Below are 24,038 nucleotides of genomic sequence, written 5' to 3' on the forward strand. Positions count from 1 at the left end.
ATCAGCCGAAAACATTCCCCTGAAGAGCAGAGGCATCTTTTATTATATTAAAGGAACTAAATAAATGGAATTTGTTGCTGGTTCCAGTTAGATATCACCGGGTGCATTAAGATTGGTGGCATAGTGGACAGTGAAGAAAGTTATCTCCAGTTGCAATGGGATCTTAATCAATTGGGCCAGTGGGCTGTCGAATGGTAGATGGAGTTTAATTTAGACAAATGTAAGGTGATGCATTTTGGTAGATTGAGCCAGAGCAGGACTTACTCAGTTAATGGTAGAGCGTTGGGGAGAGTTACAGAACAAAGAGATCTAGGGGTACATGTTCATAGCTCCTTGAAAGTGGAGTCACAAGTGGACAGGGTGGTGAAGAAGGCATTCGGCATGCTTGGTTTCATTGGTCAGAACATTGAATACAGGAATTGGAATGTCTTGTTGAAGTACAAATCATTGGTAAGGCCACACTTGGAATACTGTGTGCAATTCTGGTCACCTTATTATAGAAAGGATAGTATTAAACTAGAAAGAGTGCAGGAAAGATTTACTAGGATGCTACTGGGACTTGATGGATTGAGTTACAAGGAAAGGCTGGATAAACAGGGATTTTTTTCTCTGGAGCGTAGGAGGCTGAGGGGTGATCTTATATAAAATAATAAGGGGCACAGATCAGCTAGATAGTTAATATCTTTTCCCAAAGGTAGGGGAGTCTAAAACTAGAGGGCGTAGGTTTAAGGTGAGAGGGGAGAGATACAAAAGTGTCCAGAGGGGGCAATTTTTTCACACAGAGAGTGGTGAGTGTCTGGAACAAGCTGCCAGAGGTAGTAGTAGAGATGGGCACAATTTTGTCTTTTAAAAAGCATTTAGATATTTACATGGGTATAATGGGTATGGAGGGATATGGACCAAATGCACGCAATTGGGATTAGCTTAGAGGTTTCAAAAAAAAGAGTGGCGCGGACAAGTTAGGCCGGAAGGCCTATTTCCATGCTGTAAACCTCTATGACACTATAATTTCAAATGCAGAGCAGGCTTCACTTTGATCAATTAAGCTAAAACTAAGCGTTAGTTGACGTTGCACAGCGTTAATAACAATTGTTGTTCACAAGGTTTAACAAGGACTGTTTCTCCGTAACCCCACTGTGTATAGGGACCAATGTTGGAAGAGGAGGAAAGCCATTCTGCCCCTCTCGCCAGCTCGAGCATGCATTTCCTAATGCATTCACAGGTCGTGTGCATTGCTGGCAAGGCCAACATTTATTGGCCATCCCACGCTGCCCTTGAGGAAGTGGTGGTGAGTTGCCATCTTCAATATAACCAAGTGGTTTCCTAGGCCATTTTCACGGGCAGTTGCGAGCCAACCAAACTGGAGTCATATGGAGACCAGACTGGGTGAAAGGTGACAGATTTCCATCCCTAAAGGACATTAGCGAACCAGATGGGTCTTTACGCCAATCCAGTAGTTTCATTGCCAATTTAAATTTGAGGCTTATTTAATTAATTGAATTTAAATTATTTAGTTGCCATGGAGAGGTTTGAACTCAATAAGGTCAGTAGACAATAAGATTACTGATCTAGTAATGTAACCATTATGTTACCATGCCCTTACTCAAATAGCATAGCTAATCTGTATCTGAACTCCATCTGTCTGCCTTGGTTCTGTAACCCCCTAATCACCTAACAAAAATTACAAATGACACTTTTCCTATATTGGAGGAAATTCATTCCAACTCACTGGTAACAGTATTGAACTTGCAAGTGCAATGAAATGCACAAATTTTTCTTTCAAATCCACTGATCAGCAAAAATGTACCTTTCCAAATCAGTGGATATGACTCTGCAATCTTTCTATCATTTCTGGAGGTGTGCAGGGCTAAGGTACCCTTTTGTGTTGTATGTGTTTAAATTCTGTGTGTTCAGCACAAGAACTAGGTTTTTCACAGGATACCTGATCATCACTCACTGGGAAAGTATCTGGAACCATTCAACTGTCTCAACTTAAGGAACAAGGACCAAGTCGCTACAGTAAGAAGTCTCACAACACCACGTTAAAGTCCAAAGCATTTGGTAGCATGAGATTTTGGAGCACTGCTCCTTCATCAGCTGATGAAGGAGCATCGCACAGAAAGTTTGTGCTACCAAATAAACTTGTTGGAATTTAACCTGGTGTTGTGAGACTTCTTACTGTGCCACCCCAGTCCAATGCCAGCATCGCCACATCAAGATGGCACAGTAACGGGTTACATTTATAGTGTAACTCTACAAATATCCCACTAAACCTACCATATTTACTCCGGGAACACCCGGAGGAAACCTGTGCAGACATAGGGAGAACGTGCAAACTTCACACAGACAGTGACTTAAGCCGGGAATCGAACCCAGGTCCTTGGGGTTGTGAGGCAGCAGTACCACAATGCCGCCCACTGTATGGCGAGTAGGGCATTTTCACAGTAACTTCATTGCAGTATAATGTAAGCCTACTTGTGACACTAATAGAACAAACTTTAATAAATTTTGATTCACGTCATATCTCCTGCTCTCATATTACCCACCAGGTTGGCATCCTGAAGTGACCCTTCTTTTAGGCTTGTGCCTGGCAAAGTTACAGCCTCTGGAGCACTGAGTTAGGAAATGGAGCTATAAAATGGGACAGTAAGATGAAGTAGATGCAGAAGTAGTTGTGATGAGCATGCAAATTCAAGAGAGCTGCTTACTTACACTTGCACTACCCCTCTCGTACCCTGCTGCAGAAACGGTCCATGATTTTTCATTCTTTGGAAACAAACAGAAGAAGCCGTTAAGTACAACTTCACGTTGTCGCGCACTCTCAGCAGCGAGAAACATTTTGATGTGACCAGTCGAAGGGGAATTTTTACTTACTACACTGCCTGTATTTGGCGGCTCACGGAACCTGTCCAAAGTCTGGAATTTCTGATTTAATTCTTGAAATAGTTCCATATGTCGCTTTCTTGTGTGCATGACTTTCTGTAAACCAAAGACAGAACACGATAAAACTCCACTGCAGCATGTTAACTTACTCACATTAGCTACGTGTATCTGATGAAAGAAACCACCTTGTCATCTAAAACAAAAAAAACTCTCTATCGTCAATGTCCTTTAGGATGTGGCTATAGAATTAGAGATTCCAGTAATGCTCAGCATTAGGAACAAGTCAATGAAATATTAATGCACACATATGGATTTTTACTAAGCAAACCGCAAAGGTAAGAGCCTTATAAATCATAAGATATAGGCTGGAATTTTACCATCCCGCCCACCCACGTGAATTGGAGTGGGTGATGAGCGGACAGTGGAAGGCTCTGTTGACCTTGGGTGGGATTTTATGGTTTTGGGACGAGCGAGGCCATACAATCCTGCCCATTATGTCTACTTTGGGTGATGTCTTAGTTTCTCCAAACCTTACATGCATTCCTTTTGAAATGATACATGGCTGAAAGGCAAAGATTTGTAAGCCACGTTGATTGGCCATGCTACATTGCTCCTTAGTGTCAGGGGAACCAGCTAGGGTAAATGCAAGGGGTTATGGGGCTAGAACCTGGGTGGGATTGTGGTCAGTGTAGACTCGATGGGCCAAATAGCCTCCTTCTGCATTGTAGGGTTCTATGGAAATTGTAGCATAAGTTCTTCCTGTGTCTGTGTGGATTTCCTGTGGATGCTCCCATTTTCTCCCACAATTCAAAGATCATCAATGAATTATTAAATCCCTACAATACAGAAGGAGGCCATTTGACCCATCGAGTCTGAACTGACAACAACCCAACCCAGGCTTTATCCCCATAACTCCAGGTATTCATCCTGATAATCTCTCTAACACTAAGGGGCAATTTAGCATGACCAATCAACTTAACATGCATATCTTTGGACTGTGGGAAGAAATTGGAGCACCTGGTGGAAACCCATGCAGATATGGGGAGAATGTGCAAACTTCACCCAGCCACCCAAGGCTGGAATTGAACCTTGGTTCCTGATGCTGTGTGTTTATCACTGTGCCATCATGCCGCTCCCAAATGTGCAGGTTAGGTTGATTAACCATGCTAAATTGCCTACTGGTGTCCCAAGATGTACAAGTAAGGGGAATTAGTGGGGCAAAATGTGGATTTATGGTGACTGGGCCTGGGTGATATGGTCTGTCGGAGAGTCAGTGCAGAATTGATGGGCTGAATGGCCTCCTTCTGTACTGTAGGGATTCTAAGAAGATCTCTCTCAACAGGGAATCTTTTGACCTCTCAAATTCCAGTGGAAAAGCGATTGCAAGAGGCCGCCAAGAATTTACGAGAAGCTGTAGGGTGTTCTCGATCGAAGCACTGGGAGCTGGACAGCAGAATTGTTTTATCCGTGTCACATTCTCGAGCTCATCGACTGAGATAAATCTTGCTGAGAGCCTGGAGCAGTTTGGCAAATGCACAGAGGGAAAATGAAGGCAATGTCAAAAACTGAAGGTTAATTGTATCTTTGCATCCTGTAAACTTACTTCAAAATCCAGGTCTGAGTAGCGGGATTTTCTTCTCTGCAAAACATTAAAGGATGCATTAGATTTCTTGGCTGAGATTTCAAAACACAATTAGGCCAAATATGATTTATTCTTGTGTACTATAAAGGTGCTTTGAGCTACTCTCTATGTTCGGGATGTCAGAGGAATTGCACCAACTCCCACATGGCTAGGTTTCATGATGAGAATACAGACTGGAGAATGGAGAGCTGGGGCATTTCTGATTTTCCTGGCCAGCACTCAAGGAATTAGCAATGGTTATCGCCATTCCTTGATTTGAAACCTTGATTGAAGCTCTGAACCGAGAGGGGTGGCACGGCAGCACAGTGGTTAGCACTGCCGTCTCACGGCACCAGACACCTGGGTTCGATTCCGGCCTCGGGTCACTGTCTGTGTGGAGTCTGCACGTTCTCCCTGTGTCTGCACAGGCTTCCTCCGAACGAGGTGCGGGTTAGGTGGATTGGGCGCGCTAAACTGCCTTTTAGTCTCCCAAAATGTGTAAATTAGAGAGATTAGTGGGGTGGGGTTACGGAAGTAGGGCCCGGGTGGGATGCTGCGTCAGAGAGTTGGTGGAGACTCAATGGGCCAAATGGCTCCTTCTGCACTGTAAGGATTCTATGACGTAGGAGGAAGTAAAGGTTCACAAAGAGATTCACTAATAACCGTACACTGGGAGATCAGGAGAGGAGAACACCAGATCTGCACCCTGATATGTTGAGGCAGTAGCTCTGAGCTGGGATGTTGATTATTCTTCACCACTTGAAACATCCTTTTCTCAAATGGACAAACACTTCCATTGACCAAAAAGCACTTAAACATTACCCATTTGCACCAATATCAATTTTAAAGTTGTTGATTACAGCGTTTAAAGTTCCTGCCTTCACAGTGGCGCTTACTCACTAGACCACATTTCACTTAAACGCACTTGTTGGATCACTGCTCTTTGTGATAATGTGAGTATAGTGCAGATATATATTCGTCCGAAACACCAGCTCATCTGTTCTTTGCTGCCCAGACCTGCTGTGTTCCTGAAGTGTTTTCATTTTCACTGATGTTTCAGTAATCTCAAACACACGCTGTAAGGTGAGTTTTAAATGTCACCTCTCTGGGAACCTTTAAAACTCTAATAGGAAAGATTTTTCATTTTGTGAAGGCCATTGTGTTACCCAACTATCGAGTGAAGGAATCACAGTCAGACAATAGGACTGTATATGTAATGGGGATTGGACAGGGCACTAGGCTCCAGTCCTCAGAGCAGTGAAAACGAGCACTTGTACTGAGGGGAGTGAACACGCTACACATGCAGACATGACAGTGAATGCACAAACACTTGTATGAAGGGAACCAAACACATTAACAAGTGTACTCAGGGCAGTGAACACACTAACACATATACTCAAGGCAGGAAACATGCTAACACATGAGCATAGAGAAGTGACAGTCTAATATATATTCAGGGCAGTGAACACACTATCATCTGCACAGGGAAGTGAAAAGTCCACAGATGCACTCAGGGCACTGAGCACACTATTAACCTGTATACTAACAAGTGCACAGGAGTGAACACCTGCATTCGGAGCAGTGAACATGCTAAGGCCTGCAATGCACTAAGACCTGAACATAATGGCTGCAGTACACTAACATACTTGCTTAGCAAACTGCGCACACCAACATATACTCAGGACAACCAACGCACAGTTACAACAACATGAGGAAGAATAAGGATGGATCCCACCTCCCTTCCTACCACTTCAGGACTGACTGTACCAGCGTATTTTTTTTAACCGTTTGTGTGCTCGCTATAAAGAAACTAGTCTGGCAAACTGTTTGAGTTTAAGACAATATATATTGAGTTTAAGACAATATGGGCCAGGAAATGGCAAATGGAATTTAATGTTGGCAAGTGCGAGGTGGTCCACTTTGGTAGGAATAATGGTAGGAAGGATTATTACTTACGTGGTGAAAAACTGCAGCAGGCGACGGTGCAGAGGGACCTCGGGGTCCTTGTGCATGAGTCGCAAAAACCCAGCTTGCAGGTGCAGCAGGTGGTCAGGAAGGCGAATGGGATGCTGGCCTTCATAGCGAGGGGGATTGAATATAAAAGTAGGGAGGTCTTGCTGCGGCTGTATAGGGCATTGGTGAGGCCGCAGGTGGAGTACTGTGTGCAGTTTTGGGCGCCGTACTTACGCAAGGATATTTTAGCCTTGGAGGGAGTGCAGAGGAGGTTTACTAGGCTGATGCCGGAGTTGAGGGGGTTGAGCTATGAGGAGAGGCTGAATAGATTAGGCTTGTACTCGTTAGAGTTTAGAAGAATGAGGGGAGATCTCATTGAGACGTATAAGATGATGAATGGGATGGATAGGATAGAGGTGGAGAGACTCTTCCCGCTCAGAAAGGATAGTAGGACTAGGGGGCATAGCCTCAAGATAAAGGGGGGGCGGTTTAGAACAGAGTTGAGGAGGAACTTCTTCACTCAAAGGGTGGTGAATCTCTGGAATTCTCTGCCCGTTGAAGTGGTGGAGGCTGCCTCGCTAAATATTTTTAAGACGCGGGTTGATGGGTTTTTGATGAGAGAGGGGATTAAGGGTTATGGGGAGAGGGCGGGAATGTGGAACTGAGCCACGACAGATCAGCCATGATCTTATTGAATGGCGGGGCAGGCTCGAAGGGCCAGATGGCCTACTCCTGCTCCTATTTCTTATGTTCTTATGTAAGACAAAATGGAGTTGGTATTTATTGAGTTAAAAACCCAACTAGGCAAAGATATAAAAAGTATTTGAAAAGGTAAATTTGCATCTCAAAATTCACAACCCACATTCACACACAAGGATCAAACGTTATGAGTTATACTGTAGACAGTTCAATGCTAAAAGATAAAAAAAATTGTGAGGTCACTGCTTATGTGTCTTTTGCTGGTATTTGTGGCTGTGATAGACATTTTTCTCAGTGACCTTGAACAGAGCGGCGCAATGTTCAGCACTGCTGCCTCACAGCACCAGGGACATAGCTTCCATTCCCGGCTTGGATCACTGTTTGTACGAAGTCTGCATGTTCTCCCCGTGTCTGCATGGGTTTCCTCCAGGTGGTCTAGTTTTCTCTCACAGTCTGTAAGACGTGCTGGTTAGGTGCACTGGCCACGCTAAATTCTCCCTCAGTGTACCTGAACAGGCCCCGTAGTGTGGCGACTAGGGGATTTTCACGGTAACTGCAGTGTTAATGTAAGCCTATTAAAGACACTACTAATAAACTTGAAACTTCCAGGACTGGAGTTGACACCCATGTAAAATTGCAACTGTCAGAGACAATTCCTTTCTGAAGTGTAATCCTTCTGCTATATAGTTGCATTGTCTGTAAATATTTGCAAATAGCTAAGAACAATGAACCAAAAAACAAATCGTTACATATAAGTGTTCTGGGGCCTCGTTTCACAGTTGTGCTTGAGGCAGAAGTAATAACCAGTTCAATCTGTTTTTTCCCTTTTGAACCAGACAGCATGGCACAATGAAACATTAGGGAGTTTCTGATCTTTACAGACTTAAAGTGGAATTATCCACAATAACTAGGAACCAAAAGGATTCGAAGAACTGAGAGCATGGTGTTTGCAAGTGTCCATGAGTAAACCCAAGTCATTTTAATTAGTTTAGTGCTGATTTGGAAAATCAACCCACACCAGAAGAAAAACTGAGCATATTGTGCAAGGTTGAAAAACAATTTTTTTTATATTAATTCGTGGCAAATGGGTGTCGCTGGCTGGCCAGCATTTATTGCCCATCCCTAGTTGCCCGTGTTTAGACAGCAGTTGACAGTCAACCACATTTCTGGAGCCAGAGCAGGTAAGGAAGGCAGATTTCCTTCTTTAAAGGACACTGGTGAACCAGATGGGTTTTTCTGACAATCGACAATGGTTTCATGGTCATCAGTAGGTTCTTCGTTCCAGATTTTTAAAAATTTGAATTCAAGTTCCACCAGGTGCCATAATTCCCCGAACATTCGCTCAGTTTCTGGATTAATAGTCTTACGATAATACCATTGGGTCATCACCTCCCCTAAAATGGCAACCAGCGCAGCAATAAATGCACAGCTACAGCCTATGATAGAATCACAGAAACTCTACAGTACAGAAGGAGGCCCATTCAGTCTGCACCAACCACAATCCCTACCCAGGCCCCACTCTAATATTGCTACATATTTTACCCACTAATCCCTCTAACCTACACATCTCAGGACACTAAGGGGCAATTTCTTAGCATGGCCAATCAACCTAACTCGCACATCTTTGGACTGTGGGAGGAAACCGGAGCACCCGGAAGAAACCCACGCAGACACGAGGAGAATGTGCAAACTACACACAGACAGTGACCCGAGCCGGGAATCGAACCCAGATCCCTGGAGCTGTGAAGCAGCAGTGCTAACCACTGTGCTACCGTGCCACCCGCGGCTATGGGGATAAGGCTGAGGATTATCATATCGGACCAGCCACGCTCTCATTGAAGGACAAAGCAGGTTCGATGGGCCGAATGGCCGACTTCTGCTCCCTCTGTCTTGTGGTCCAACAGCTGGGAGCTCACTGAGGACCACAGCAAAGAGGCAGAAAACAAGCTTAGGAAAAATTCAGCACCCATCTCCAGCCAAATAGAATCAACGCATCTGCCAGTGTGAAATTCAAGGTCTCAGACTCAGATTAGGCAAGCCTTTTGATACCTTACTAACAAGATTAAAGCCTGCAGCTAGAAAGTATAAGATCACACTCACAGATGAAAGGCTAGCAATCAACTAATTTGTTGTTCTGCACACCCCGAAACACAGAATGCAGTAATCAGGAAGGATGAGTGCTCGATATCACAGGGTCTAGACACTGCCAAAGCAGACAAGACGCTGACTATTCAAACAGCTAAACTGAGCCATGAAAAAGGTAGCATTGATTCAAGGCAGCAGCAACAGAAGAATGTACACCCAACATAGACCAGAAACTGAACTGGAGGAGCCATTCAAATAGAATCATGGAACCCCACAGTGCAGAAAGAGGCCCTTCGGCCCATTGAGTCTGCACCAAACACAATCCCACCTCCATATCCCTACATATTATACCCACTAATCCCTCTAACCTACGCATCCCTGGACACTAAGGGGCAATTTCTTCGCATGGCCAATCAACCTAACCTGCACATCTTGTGGACCCTGGAGCTGTGGCCATAAATACTGTGGCTACAGAAGCAGTAAGAAGTCTCACAACACCAGGTTAAAGTCCAACAGGTTTATTTGATTGTAAACGCCACAAGCTTTCGGAACGCTGTTCCTTCGTCAGGTGAGTGGAGAGTTCTGCTCACAAACAGGGAATATAAAGCCACACACAGTTTATCGAATACTGATTGCCTTTATATTCCCTGTTTGTGAGCAGAACTCTCCACTCACCTGATGAAGGAACAGCGTTCCGAAAGCTTGTAGCGTTTACTATCAAATAAACCTGTTGGACCTTAACCTGGTGTTGTGAGACTTCTTGCTGTGTTTACCCCAGTCCAACGCCGGCATCTCCACGTCATGGCCACAGAAGCAGGTCAGAGCTGAGTATTCTGAGGCTTATCTGCTATCTCCTGTCCACCACCTACATGTCACAAGTCAGACGTGTGATGGAATACTCTCCACCAGCCTGGATCAGTGCAGCTCTGACAACACTCAAGAAGCTCGGCACCATCCAGGAGACAGCAGCAGACATATGGAAACACCACCACCACCTGCAAGTTCCCCTCCAACCCAGTCACCATCCCTGACTTGGAAATACATCGCCGTTCCTTCACTGACGTTGGGTCAAAATCCTGGAATGCCCTCCCTAACAGCACTGTACCTACACCACATGGACCGCAATGGTTCAAGAAGGCAGCTCACCACCGTCTTCTGAAGGACGGTTAGGAATAAGCAACAATTTCTGATCCAGCTAATGACACCCACCTCCTGTAAATGATTTAAAAATTTCTGTAGTTCGACACAGAGGAAGAAATGTTACCTGTAGGTTTGACATTACAGGAACAGATAGTCCTGCTCTGCTGGGGTAGAGCAGTTATGAAGTGCTGCAAATCATCTGTGAACCATGAGGTGGAGGAGGTGACATTGAGAGTTGAGTGTAGTAAGTACATCCATCGGAAAGTACTTTTCATCAGAAACTAAGATGCCATGGTGGCACAGTGGTTGGCACTGCTGCCTCACAGTGCCAGGGGCCTGGATTCGATTCCCAGCTTGGGTCACTGTCTCTGTGGGGTCTGCATGTTCTCCCCATGTCTATGTGGCTTTCCTAGTTTCTTCCCATAGTCCAAAGATATGCTGCGTAGGTGCAGTGACCAGGCTTCATTCTCCCTCAGTGTACCCGAATAGGTGCCAGAGTGTGGCGACTAGGGGATTTTCACAGTAACTTCATTGCAGTGTTAATGTAAGCCTACTTGTGACACAAATAAATAAACTTAAACATAAGAAGATCTAGATGTAAAGAATTAACATCTAATGAATATAACACCTCTGAAACACAGTTAAATTTGAGATAAGATCAGCAAAGGTGAGGAATTACAGATGCTCTCTCTCTCCTAGTGACCCTAGGATTGCCTGAGAAGATATAGCAAACGCAACCAGAATATAGCAGTGCTGGTCTATGTGAGGTGACATCTCACAGGAAGAGATGTTCTGCAAGCTGGATCCAGAATAATCAAAACCAAAACAATGCAGGAACAACCTCTCCAGAGGATACATGAAGGGCACATGGGAATGGAAAAATTGATTTGATTTGATTTGGTGCTCTGCAAAGCTGTGTCCTCAGTCCCTTACTATACTCCTTATACACTTATGTCTGCGTGGCCGAATTCCCCTCCAACTCGATTTTCAAGTTTGCTGATGCCACTACTGTGGTGGGTTGGATCTCAGTGATAAGATGGAGTACAAAAAGAGATAGAGAATCTGGTGAACTGGTGCGATGACAATAACCTCTCCCTCAATGTTAACAAATCAAAGGAGACAGTCATCAACTTAAGGAAGCACAGTGGTGGACATGCCCCTGTCTACATCAATGGGCACAAAGTAGAAACGATTGAAAGCTTCAAGTTTTTAGGTGTTCAGATCACCAACAATCTATCTTGGTCCCTCCATGCCATACTATAGTTAAGTTTAGCCCACCAATGCCTCCAATTTCAAAGAAGACTAAGGAAATTCAGCACGTCCGCTACAACTGTCACCAATTTTTATAGATGCACCTTAGAAGGCATTCTTTCTGTCCACAAGAAACTACAACGGATCGTGAATGAAGCCCAGTTCATCACACAAACCAGCCTTCCAACCACTGACACTGTTTACACTTCCCGCTGCCTCAGAAAAGCAATTAGCATAATTAAGGGCCCCGCACACCCCAGACATACTCTTCTAACTTTCTCCATCAAGAAAAGATACAAAAGTCTGAGGACATGTGTCAATTGACTCAAAAACAGCTTCTTTCCTGCTGCTATCAGACTTTTGAATGAACTTACCTTATATTAGGTTGATCTTTCTCTACACCCTAGCTATGACTGTAACACTACATTCTGTACGCTCTCCTTTCCTTCTCTATGAACGGTTTCTTTGTCTGTATAGTGTGCAAGAAACAATACTTTTCACTGTATACTAATACATCTGATAATAATAAATCAAATCAAAATCAAATCATAGTTGCAGACTATAAATCAAAGTTCCCTTTTAATTTGACAGGTAGAAGATTTGAGAGCTATAACAAGCTTCCCAACAGTATGAGTTCTGTTTGATGGGCAAGTCATTCCTGAAAGAATGAAGTATGACAATGGAACCCAGTTCACATCCAGGGGAATTAAGGAATACACTAAACAGTATGGGTTCAGCATCATCACTACATTATCCAAGGGGACACGGGTTTCTCAAAACACACGCATAGTCAAAAGAATCCTTGCAAAATGTCACGCGACAAAGGAAGACTTAAACCTTGTCTTATTGTCACTTTGATTCACAGCTCCCAATGCTGGCGTGAAATAACCTGCTGGGTCGCTGAATGAAATAAAATATAATACTCTGCCAAGCAAAATACATCCGAGTAACCAGAAGGGAGTGACACAACTGAGTGAAACACAACAGGGAAGAGGCCAGCACTTCAACAAACCTGGTGAATCCCTCCCTGGGCTGTGGAAAGGACAAAGCGTACACGTACAGGACTCATGGAAACATGGAGCCCAGCAAATGTTGTTGCTGAAGCTGAGACACCATGGTCAGACATGCATCGTTGCGACCCAACCCAGGTGCAAATAAGGAGAAGTCGAGTCAATATTCCAATTACACCAGAGTTCGAAAACAGAGACCATTGGCAATACTGGAAACATTAATATCCAGGGAGACGACATCGCCACTAAGTGACACAACTCAAGTGCAAGTGCAACATCTACAACATTGGGTATAACATGCACAACATTGCCTATGTAGAGTGCCAACTCACCACCAAGAGCAATAAATGTCAACTCAATAAGATGGAGCCACAACATTTTGCTACCATGATTAATATTTTTTTTTAAATGACAGACTATAAGAAAGACTTCTGTTTATCTTCAAAAGTTGACTGGTAATCTTCAGTTTATAGAAGTTAATAATTGGAACAGCTACAATAATAGGGGCATAAACGGATGCACGTGCACTATTTTAAATTCTCTTCATATTTGGATGTTTGACTGGAAGCCCTCACTAAAATTTGCATTTCATTTCTCATAAGATAGACGTGTTGCAATAATGTGACTTGTTCATGAGTGCTATCAATCTGTAATTACACCAGCTAATCAAAAATATTCTGAACGGTTTGAAAAAGACTTTTCAAAAGCAAGAAGGACGCCAACTTTAAAAATGGCTGCCACAAGTCCTCTGAAGTTGGGTATTGCAAGTTGACCAGCTTCTGGAAAGCTCCAAGTGAATCACAATTCAGACATGCCACGACACCCTTTTGGAATTTCACACTTGTTGACGTCAATAATTAATTCAAAAGGATTTACTTTTAAAGATGGATGTATATATTGTATTATCGGTAAATAATAAGTAGCAAGGAACCAATATGGGACATTTGACTGTTCCAGCAGGGCCATAGGGACTGAAGTGACTCATGCATCACCAATATGATGTCCTTCCTCTTTCAAACCAGACAGCATGGGAAAATTAAACACCGGACAGTTTCTGATTTTGAGCAACTTAAAAGTGCGATTATTAATAACATGAATAACACAAGTTGATAAAAACAAACAGCACCATCTTTTCAAAAATCGATGATTTTGCACCCAAGATTTCTTTTGATGAGAAGTTCCCTATCTCTGTGCTGGATTTTTAAACAGTTAGAAATGTGGCCCTAACTCAGGAGAGAAGGGAAGGGAACCTTTACCACGTCATTGACAACTTTTCCAGACGGCTCTTGTTTTAACAGCTCACGCTGTATTCTAAAGAGATTTCAAAAATAGTCACACGATCTCCCTCTCCATAATGATTTCAGAAGCTGTTTGCTTGTCTGATGTTTGAACCAACCATGGCTTTTGTTTGACGGCTGGGGTGATTAAATAGAGCAATGTCCCAACCATTAATGCCTAAATATCCATTATTCATTTTGATGAGACAGGAAGAACAATTTTTATATGTATTTATTGTTCTAGAAGACTGTCTGTCTCCACTTAGAGGTAGCCTTACAGGAATGCAAATATAAGGTCCAGTATCACGTTCAGTAAATATTTTTGAATTAGTTTTTGACATCAACAGGTGTGACATTCCAAAAGGGCATGTCTGAATTGTGATTCACTTGGAACTTTCCAAAAGCTGGTCAACTTGCAATACCCAACATCAGAGGTCTTGTGGCAGCCATTTTTAAAGTTGGTGACCTTCTTGCTATTGAAAAACCCTTTTCAAACCATTCAAAATATTTTTGATTAGCCGGTGTAATTACAGATTGATATCACTCATGAACAAGTCATATTATTGCGGCTCCTCTACCTTACGCGGAATGAAATGCAAATTTCAGTGAGGGCTTCAATATAGGCATTCAAATATAAAGAGAATAAAAAATAGCACACGCACATCCATTCACACTCTGGGTCTAATTGCATCTGTTCTGTTCGACTGTGATTTTAAATCCTAGGGGATCCTAACCTGAGTTAGACTTTGGATAATGTGCTCCACTCACTCTGTTGTTCCGATGCCTCCTCTCCCACCTCTCCCTTCAGATGGTAAAAAACAAAACCTGTCATCATTTGAATAGATTAGTCATGCTTAATTTGCTCTATTCCCTTATAATGACAGGTAATTTTGGCAGAAACCCTGTGACTTTTCCCTGCTGAAACCTCGGACTTGAGGTGGCACAGTGGTTAGCACTGCTGCCTCACGGTGCCAGGGATCCATGTTCGATTCCTAACTTGGATCACTGTCCGTGTGGAGTTTGTATGTTCTCCCTGCGTCTGCCTCTGTTTCCTCTGGGTACACTGGTTTCCTCCCACAGTCCAAAGATGTGCGGTTTTGGTGGACTGACCATGTTAAATTGCCCCTCGGTGTCAGGGGGACTAGCTAGGTAAATGAGTGGGGTTACCGGGATAGGGCCTAGGTGGGATGGTGCAGACTCGATGGGCCAAATGGCCTCCTTCTGCACTGCAGGATTCAATGATCAATGATTAAATATTGTCTCTGGTGGTTCGTCACGTGTCTGCTGGCTCCCAGGTTGCTGCTCTTGCTCCCTCTCACTGGCACCACTTGCATGCTGCTGAGCGTAGTACCTTTCAGTCTGCAAATGAGAATTGTCCTGACTTTGAGCCTGGCCTGCTCTGATCAGCTTTAACCTCTAAGCTGTGAATTAATTCGCTCAAAGCCAGACACTTGTTACGAATCTGATTTAGTCAGGTGATTTCCACCCCCCGTAGCAATTCTGGACTGCAGCCTGGCACTTTACTACTGACGAATTCTCCATCAATATTTCTGGGCAGGTTGAGGTTTAAAGTTTGCTCTGTTTAGTTTTGTCGATCAGTGGTTACCTGCATTGGATTCATCGATGTTCTCCTTGTGGACTCCACAAGTGTTGTTTGTTTTTGGGTGTATTCGCTTCCCTTCCTGCTTTAATTTGGGAATGGGCTCTCTCCTCAACCTGTTTCATGTGCCCTGGAATCTAATATCCCCAAGTGGATATTCAGCTTCTGTTGTACTGCCCTTCCACTGGGTGGGGCGTCACCCCCACTCTTCCTTGGTCTATCTGTTCCTCATTTAAATAGTCTGCTAAGCAGATTACTGGCTCAATTTCTTCATCCTTTTTAACCTTTACAGGCCCTTCATGGATCTCTTTCACTACTACTTTGCCACTTTCAGAACCTAGAAACATAGAATACCTGCAGTGCAGAATGAGATCATTTGGCCCATCATGTCTGTACTGACTCTCTGCAAGAGCATCTTACCAATAATCACCCCTCTGTTCCATCCCTGTAACCCTGCGCGTGGCCTATCCAGCTAACCTGCACACCTTTGGATACTAAGGTAATTTAGTATGGCCAATCCACTTAAACCACATATCTTTGGACACTACGGGGTAATTTAGCCCAGTCAGTCCACATAACCTGAACATCTTTGGACTTTAAACTCAAGTGGCTTTTCTTTAACCACATCAACTTCTCATCAGGCTTTCTGTTAGCCAGTCTGGCTCCCGTGGACTTTACCCGGGTCTGTTTCATCTTCATTGGCTTTATTGAATTCGAGCGGTTCGCCCCTAGCCAGTCCAGCTCTCACAGGCTCTCTCTCTCTACCTGCGGCTTTCCAAATCTCTCGTGGTTCCCAGTGAGACTGGCAGCTTCCCACTGGCTTTCTCCACCCTCTTGGGACTGCTCTTGACAATGTGGGATTTCCTGTTCTCCAGCCTGCATCAGCCTCCCTAAGCAGTTCACGTAGTCTTATCTCTCTTTTTCACTGTCTTCTTTGGAAGGTTTCCTCTATTCCCCTTTCTTTTTCGTCTCTCTCCCTTGCCAGCGCTGGCATCAGTCTCCGTTCTTGCTGTATTTTCGCTAATCCCATTTCCTTTTACCTTCCACTTGCCTCAGGTTAGCATCTAATTCTCTGGCCACTAGTTTAAACATTTCAAACCTCCTAGCTTTTGGGGTGGAACTCTAATGCCAATGTCTTAGCTGCACTTCTTGAATCCTCAGCAGACAGAACCTTTAAACACTCAACAATAATTTCCATCATTCCTAGAAATACTCTGGCTTCACAAGTGAACTTTTACTCGTCCTGTCGCACTGCACATAAGAATGCCCATTTACGTCTTAGGATTAATTTAGTTTCCACTTCAAATTGGCCGCGTTGTTTGTGGGTTAAATTATTTTCTAAATTTACCTCCCATCCATTGACTCTGTCTGTACTTCCCGCTGCCTTGGAAAGCGCAATCAACTCATCTGACCTCACCACAGTGGCTACATGAGCAGGTCAGAGGCTAAGAAACGGGAGGCACGGTAGCACAGCGGTTAGCACTGCTGCTTCACAGCTCCAGCGGTCCTGGGTTCGATTCCCGGCTCGGGTCACCGTCTGTGTGGAATATGTACATTTTCCCGTGTCTGCGTGGGTTTCCTCCGGGTACTCCAGTTTCCTCCCACATTCCAAAGATGTGCGGGTTAGGTTGATTGGCCATGCTAAGAAATTGCCCCTTAGTATCCAGGGGTGTGTAGGTTAGAGGGATTAGTGGGTATAATATGTAGGGACATGGGGGTAGGGCCTGGGTGGGATTGTGTTCGGTGCAGACTCGATGGGCCGAAGGGCCTCTTTCTGCATTGTAGGGTTCTATGATTGAATAGCGCGGTGAGTAACTCACCTCCTGAGTTCCCAAAGCCTGTCCACCATCTACAAGGCACAAGTCAGGAGTGTGATGGGATACTCCCCACTTGGCTGGATGAGTGCAGCTTCAGCAACACTTAAGAAGCTTGACACCATCCAGGACAAAGCAGCCCACTTGATTGGCACCGCATCTACAAACATTCAGTTCCTCCACGTCCGATGCTCAGTAGCAGCAGTGTGTACCATCTGCAAGATGCACTGCAGCAATTCACCAAAGATCCTTAGACAGAGCCTTCTAAACCCTGACCACTTCCATCCAGAAGGACAAGGGCAGCAGATGCATGGGAATCTCACCACCAGCAAGTTTTCCTCCAAGCCACTCACCACCCTGACTTGGAAATATATCACCATCCCTTTGCATTCGCTGGGTCAAAATCCTGGAATTTTTCTCCCTAACGGCATTGCGGGTCAACCCACAGCACATGGACTGCAGCGATTCAAGGCAGCAGCTCACCACCACCTTCTCAAGGGCAACCAGGGATGGACAATAAATGCGGGCCAGCCAGTGGCGCCCATTTCCTACAAATGAATAAAAAAATCAAGGATCCCACGCGTCCACCAAACCGTGTATTCAGGAAGTGAACACACAAACATATTCAGCAGTACATATGCTAGAATGTGTACAAAGGGTAGCGAATGCATTAACATGTACTCAGTGCAGTGAGCTCACTGACACATGACAGTGAATACACTAACATATACTCAAGGAAGTGAACACAAGACATGTACACAGGGCAGTAAACATGTTAACACATGCATTCAGGGCAGTGAGCATGTTAATACCTGTGCAGGGAGCAGCCTAACACATGTACACAGGACAGTGGACACAATAATACATGCAGCAGGAAAGTGATCATACCATCGCATGTACTCAGAGCAGTGCGCGTGTTAACACAGGCACAGGAAGTGAACATGTTAACACGTACTCTGGGGGGTAAGATGCTTACACGTGCAGTCAACAATGTGATCAAACTAACACTAAAATGGTGGGATTCGAGTTCCCAAGTGCTGGAATTTTCTCACAGATTTTGCCTATGAAACTGAAGGTTGTGTGTTCAAATCCTGCTCCAGATACTTGAGTAACGTAATCATGGCTGACACTCAGGTGTAGAACTGGGAGAGTGTTACACTCCTTCCACTTACATTGTTGGCCTCTTTAAGACTTGAACAGCAGGTTAGTTGTAAAGAATCACATTCTAATCAGTAATCTGTAGACTGTCTGTGCTGTTATATGCTCTGACTGAGGCCAGAACTCTCCATTCACCTGAGCAAACCCCGAAAGCTTGTGAGTTTACTATCAAATAAATCGGTTGGACTTAAACCTGTCAGACTTCTTACTGTGTTTACCCCAGTCCAACGCCGGCATCTCCACATCAAGAGTGTTACACTGTCAGAGGTACAGTCTTTTGGGTAAGATATTAAATTGATCCCTGTCTGCCTTCTCAGACACAAAGCATCTCACTGCACTACTTGGAAGTGTTTTGGCCAAAACCTTTCCCTCAAACAATATCCCTGTGGATAATATTATCTGGCCAATATCCCATTGCTGTTCATGGCAGCTCACTGTTTGCAAATTGCTTACTACATTACAATAGTGCCTACATTTCAAAGTACTGGGAGTTTTGATGGAGCAGATAGAGAGAGAATGTTTCCTCTAGTGTGGAAAAGCGTAACGAGAAGCCATCAGTATGAGGCAGACCCCAAGAAATCCAATAGGGAAATTCAGAAGGAATGTCTTCACCCAAAGAGTGATGGGAATGTGGAACTCACTACCACATGGAGTGGTTAACGTGATTAGCATAGATACATTTAAGAGAAAACGAGACAAGCACATGAGGGAGAAAGGAATAGATGGTTATAATGACAAATTTCAACAAGAAAGGATGCCTCAGGTGGAGTGTGAACACCAGCATGGACCAGTTAGGCCGAATATGCTGTTTCTGTCCATATATCCTGCACAAAGTAATTCATTATAAAGTGCCTTGGGAAAGGCGCCATATAAATGCAAGCTATTCTCCTTATCATTCATGATCTTGGGCACTTGAACTATAAGACGAACTATAGATTAAATCTGCTCAAGTTGTGTGCTTCCTATTCACTGATGGGGTATATTTACAAGACTCTCCCCTACACAACCCCTGTGCTGCCGGCGGGTAAACATGCAGTTAGTGCAATTACAGAGCTATCCCCAATTATCTGGTCTGGACGTGCCATCTGGAACTGGGCTGACGCCACTGGCAGCACTGCTTTATTTTCCTTCAGTAGGCCTAGCAAGGGTTTATGATCTGTGGCGAACGTGAATTTCCACCCGTATAAATATTGGTGAAATTTTTTAACTGCAAAGATTACCGCCAATCCTTCCTTTTCAATCTGGGCATATCTTCGCTCTGCTATCGTAAGGGTCCTGGAGACACACACTATTGGCCATTCCTGTCCGTTCTGCCACCTCTGCCAGGAAAGTGCCCACCCCGTACAGGGGCATGTCACAGGTGAGTATCAATTTCTTCTTGGGGTCATAATGTACCAATACATTTTCAATAATGCACCCCAGTCCCTGTGGTGCCAAGTGGGCATTAACAGTGCCTTCAAACACACATACTCACTCTCCAGGGACACCCAGCTGCGAATGTAACTGCGGTAGAGGGACAGACAGTCAGGCTGGATGACCCGCTCGGTCACCCGTTGCCTGGACCTGTAGATGGCGAAAGGCTTATCAGGGGGTTCTCTCGCAGGCCAACCTCATTAGCCCGACTGAAGTCATCACACTCCCCTACAGGACATTAGCGAAACAGATGGGTTTTTCCGACAATGGTATCATCAGTAGATTGTTAATTCCAGAGATTTTTTATTGAATTTAAATTCCACCATCTGCCTTGACGGGATTCGAACCCAGGTCCTCAGAAAGTTAGCTGAGTTTCTGGATTAATAGTCTAGCGATAATACCACCAGGCTACCACCTCCCCGAGAGTGAGTTGGTTTTTGAAAGGTTGTTAATAACGATATGTAGCAGTAAGCAATCTATTGTCAAGTATTACAGATAAGATAGGGAAATGACTACCAATATATGGCACTTCGGAAATTGTGACAAATAAAATGTTTCCAGAACAATGCTACCACGAAAACAGAATTTCTCTGTGATTCTGAAGAGTACGTTATTGATTACAAACACAGGGGATGAGCATGGTTGGCCAGATACTGGCTATACCATAAAGTCAGTCTTTTTTAAATCAATAACATTGTGTCCCAGTCCAAGGATGTGCAGGTTAGGTGGACTGGCCATGTTAAATTGACCCTCGACTCAGTGGATTAGCAGGGTCAACATATGGGGTTACTGGAATATGGCCTGGGTGGGATTGTGATTGGTGTAGACTTGATGGGCCGAATGGCCCCCTTTCTGCACTGTAGGAATTCTATGCTTAAGTTGGCAATCAGATAGCTTCTTGATGTCTTGAAGAGTTTTTAAAGTTCAGCGCTGAGATCTTAGCCTTGTTAGCAATACAAGCGTCAATGGTTCATCCCGAATTGCCTAGGTTGGTCCATAAGTGCTTTTAGCTTTTAAATCTCAGGGTTTTGGCCCAGAAAAAAGGAACAACGGTATACTTAAAGTTAGGATGGTATGTGGCTTGGACAGCAACTTCCCGGCGGTGATGGTTGTGGTCTTCCCATGCGTCTGTTGCCCTTGTCCTTTTAGGTCGAGTTTGTGAGTTTAGAAGGTGCTGCCGAGGGAGCCTGGGCGAGTTGCTGCAGTACTTCTTGTAGATGGTATACATGGCTGTGTATCAATGGCGGAGGGAGTGAGTGTTTAAGGTGATAACTGAGATGCCAATCAAGCGAGATGCTTTGTCCTGGATGGTGTCAAGCTTCTTGAGTGTTATTGGAGCTGCACTCACCCAGGCAAGGAGAGAATGTTCCATCACACTCTTGACTTGTGTCTTGTAGATGCTAGACAGGCGTTGGGGAGTCAGGAGATGATTTACTCCACGGAATTACTCAGCCTTTGAGTTGCTCTTGGAGTCACAGTATTTATATGCCTCGTCCAGTTCAACTTCTGGTCTGTGGTAACCTCCAGGATGTTGATAGCGGGGGATTCAGTGATGGCAATGCCATTTTAAAGTCAACTGGAGATGGTTAGATGCACTCTTGTTGGAGATGGCCACTGCTTGGAACTCCAGTGGCATGAATGTTACTTTTCACTTAGCAGCTGAATATTGTTCAGGTCTTCCCTGGAGCGTAGAAGAATGAGGGGAGATTTGATAGAGGTGTACAAGATTTTGATGGGTATAGATAGAGTGAATGCAAGCAGCCTTTTTCCATTGAGGCTAGGGGAGAAAAAAAAAACAGAGGGCATGGGTTAAGGGTGAAAGGAGAAAAGGTTAAAGGGAATATTAGGGGGGTCTTCTTCAGGCAGAGAGCGGTGGGAGTGTGGAATGAGCTGCCGGATAAAGTGGTAAATGCGGGGTCACTTTTAACATTTAAGAAAAACTTGGATGGGTTCATGGGTGAGAGGGGTGTGGAGGGATATGGTTCAAGTGCAGGTCAGTGGAACGACGCAAAAAATGGTTCGGCACAGACAAGAAGGGCCAAAAGGCCTGTTTCTGAGCTGTAATTTTCTATGGTTCTGTGGGTCTTGCTTCATATTGACATGCACTGCTTCAGTGAATATCCCCACTTCTGATCTTATGATGGAAGGAAGGTCATTGATGAAGCAGCTGAAGGTGGTTGGGCCGTGGACACTACCCTGAGGAACTTCTGCAGTGATGTCCTGGAGCTGAGATGACTTACAACAACAACAACCATCTTCCTTTGTGCCAGCTATGACTCCAACCAGCAGAGAATGCATGACTTCAACCAGCCATGGTTTTTCCCCTGATTCCCATTGATTCCAGTTTTGTTAGGGCTAGGATTGATGTCACACTCAGTCAAATGCTGTCTTGATATCAAGGTCAGCCATTCAAGGAGATGCGATGGCCTAGTGGTATTATCGCCAGACTATTAATCTAGAAACTCAGCTAATGTTCTGGGGACCTGGGTTCAAATCCCACCACAGTAGATGGTAGAATTTGAATGCAATTAAAAAAAACTGGAATTGAGAATCTACTGATGACCATGAAACCATTGTCGTAAAAACCCGTCTGGCTCACTGACGCCCTTTAGGGGAAGAAATCTGCCGTCCTTACCCAGTCTGGTCCTACATGTGACTCCAAAGCCACAGCAATGTGGATGACTCTCAACTGTCCTCCATGGCAACTAGGGATGGCTGATGCTGGCCAGCCCGCAATGTCCCACGAATGAATTTAAAAAAAATTATCACCTCGCCTCTAATTCAGCTCTTTTGTCGATGTATGAACTGAGGCTGCAATCAGGTCAGGAGCTGAGTGACCCTGGCAGAACCCAAACTGAGCATCAGTGAGCAGGTTATTGCTATGTCAGTACCAGTTGATGACATTGCTTTGCTGATGATCGAGAGTAGGCTGATGATTGGTAATTGGCTGGGTTGCATTTAGCCTGATTTTTGGGCAATGTTGGCTAAATGGCAGTGATATAGGTGTACTGATGTAGGTATAATGTTGGCTAAATGGCAGTGATGTAGGTGTACTGATGTAGGTATAATGTTGGCTAAACGGCAGTGACGTAGGTGTACTGATGTAGGTACAATGTTGGCTAAATGGCAGTGATATAGGTGTACTGATGTAGGTATAATGTTGGCTAAACGGCAGTGACGTAGGTGTATTGATGTAGGTACAATGTTGGCTAAATGGCAGTGACGTAGGTGTACTGATGTAGGTATAATGTTGGCTAAATGGCAGTGACGTAGGTGTATTGATGTAGGTACAATGTTGGCTAAATGGCAGTGACGTAGGTGTACTGATGTAGGTACAATGTTGGCTAAATGGCAGTGATATAGGTGTACTGATGTAGGTATAATGTTGGCTAAACGGCAGTGACGTAGGTGTATTGATGTAGGTACAATGTTGGCTAAATGGCAGTGACGTAGGTGTACTGATGTAGGTATAATGTTGGCTAAATGGCAGTGACGTAGGTGTACTGATGTAGGTATAATGTTGGCTAAATGGCAGTGATGTAGGTGTACTGATGTAGGTACAATGTTGGCTAAATGGCAGTGATGTAGGTGTACTGATGTAGGTACAATGTTGGCTAAATGGAAGTGACGTAGGTGTACTGATGTAGGTATAATGTTGGCTAAATGGCAGTGACGTAGGTGTACTGATGTAGGTATAATGTTGGCTAAATGGCAGTGATATAGGTGTACTGATGTAGGTACAATGTTGGCTAAATGGCAGTGATGTAGGTGTACTGATGTAGGTATAATGTTGGCTAAATGGCAGTGACGTAGGTGTACTGATGTAGGTATAATGTTGGCTAAATGGCAGTGATGTAGGTGTACTGATGTAGGTATAATGTTGGCTAAATGGCAGTGACGTAGGTGTACTGATGTAGGTATAATGTTGGCTAAATGGCAGTGATATAGGTGTACTGATGTAGGTACAATGTTGGCTAAATGGCAGTGACGTAGGTGTACTGATGTAGGTATAATGTTGGCTAAATGGCAGTGACGTAGGTGTACTGATGTAGGTATAATGTTGGCTAAATGGCAGAGACGTAGGTGTACTGATGTAGGTATAATGTTGGCTAAATGGCAGTGATGTAGGTGTAC

General features: G+C 44.2%; 1 protein-coding gene across 1 annotated transcript in view; it reads right to left on the reverse strand.

The window, feature by feature from the left end:
* Window positions 1-24,038, reverse strand: part of adgrb3 (adhesion G protein-coupled receptor B3) — a 791,427-nt gene that overhangs the window by 1,609 nt on the left and 765,780 nt on the right. Inside the window, exons 29-31 of the mRNA XM_080191979.1 lie at window positions 4,487-4,522; window positions 2,875-2,979; window positions 2,713-2,766 (exon numbers count right to left, since the gene is read on the reverse strand). Coding sequence (XP_080048105.1) covers window positions 2,713-2,766; window positions 2,875-2,979; window positions 4,487-4,522 — 195 coding nt within the window. The remainder of the gene's footprint in view (window positions 1-2,712; window positions 2,767-2,874; window positions 2,980-4,486; window positions 4,523-24,038) is intronic.

Source organism: Carcharhinus amblyrhynchos, chromosome 7 (assembly GCF_965287045.1).
Source record: "Carcharhinus amblyrhynchos chromosome 7, sCarAmb.v2.hapA, whole genome shotgun sequence".
Lineage (NCBI taxonomy): Eukaryota > Metazoa > Chordata > Chondrichthyes > Carcharhiniformes > Carcharhinidae > Carcharhinus > Carcharhinus amblyrhynchos.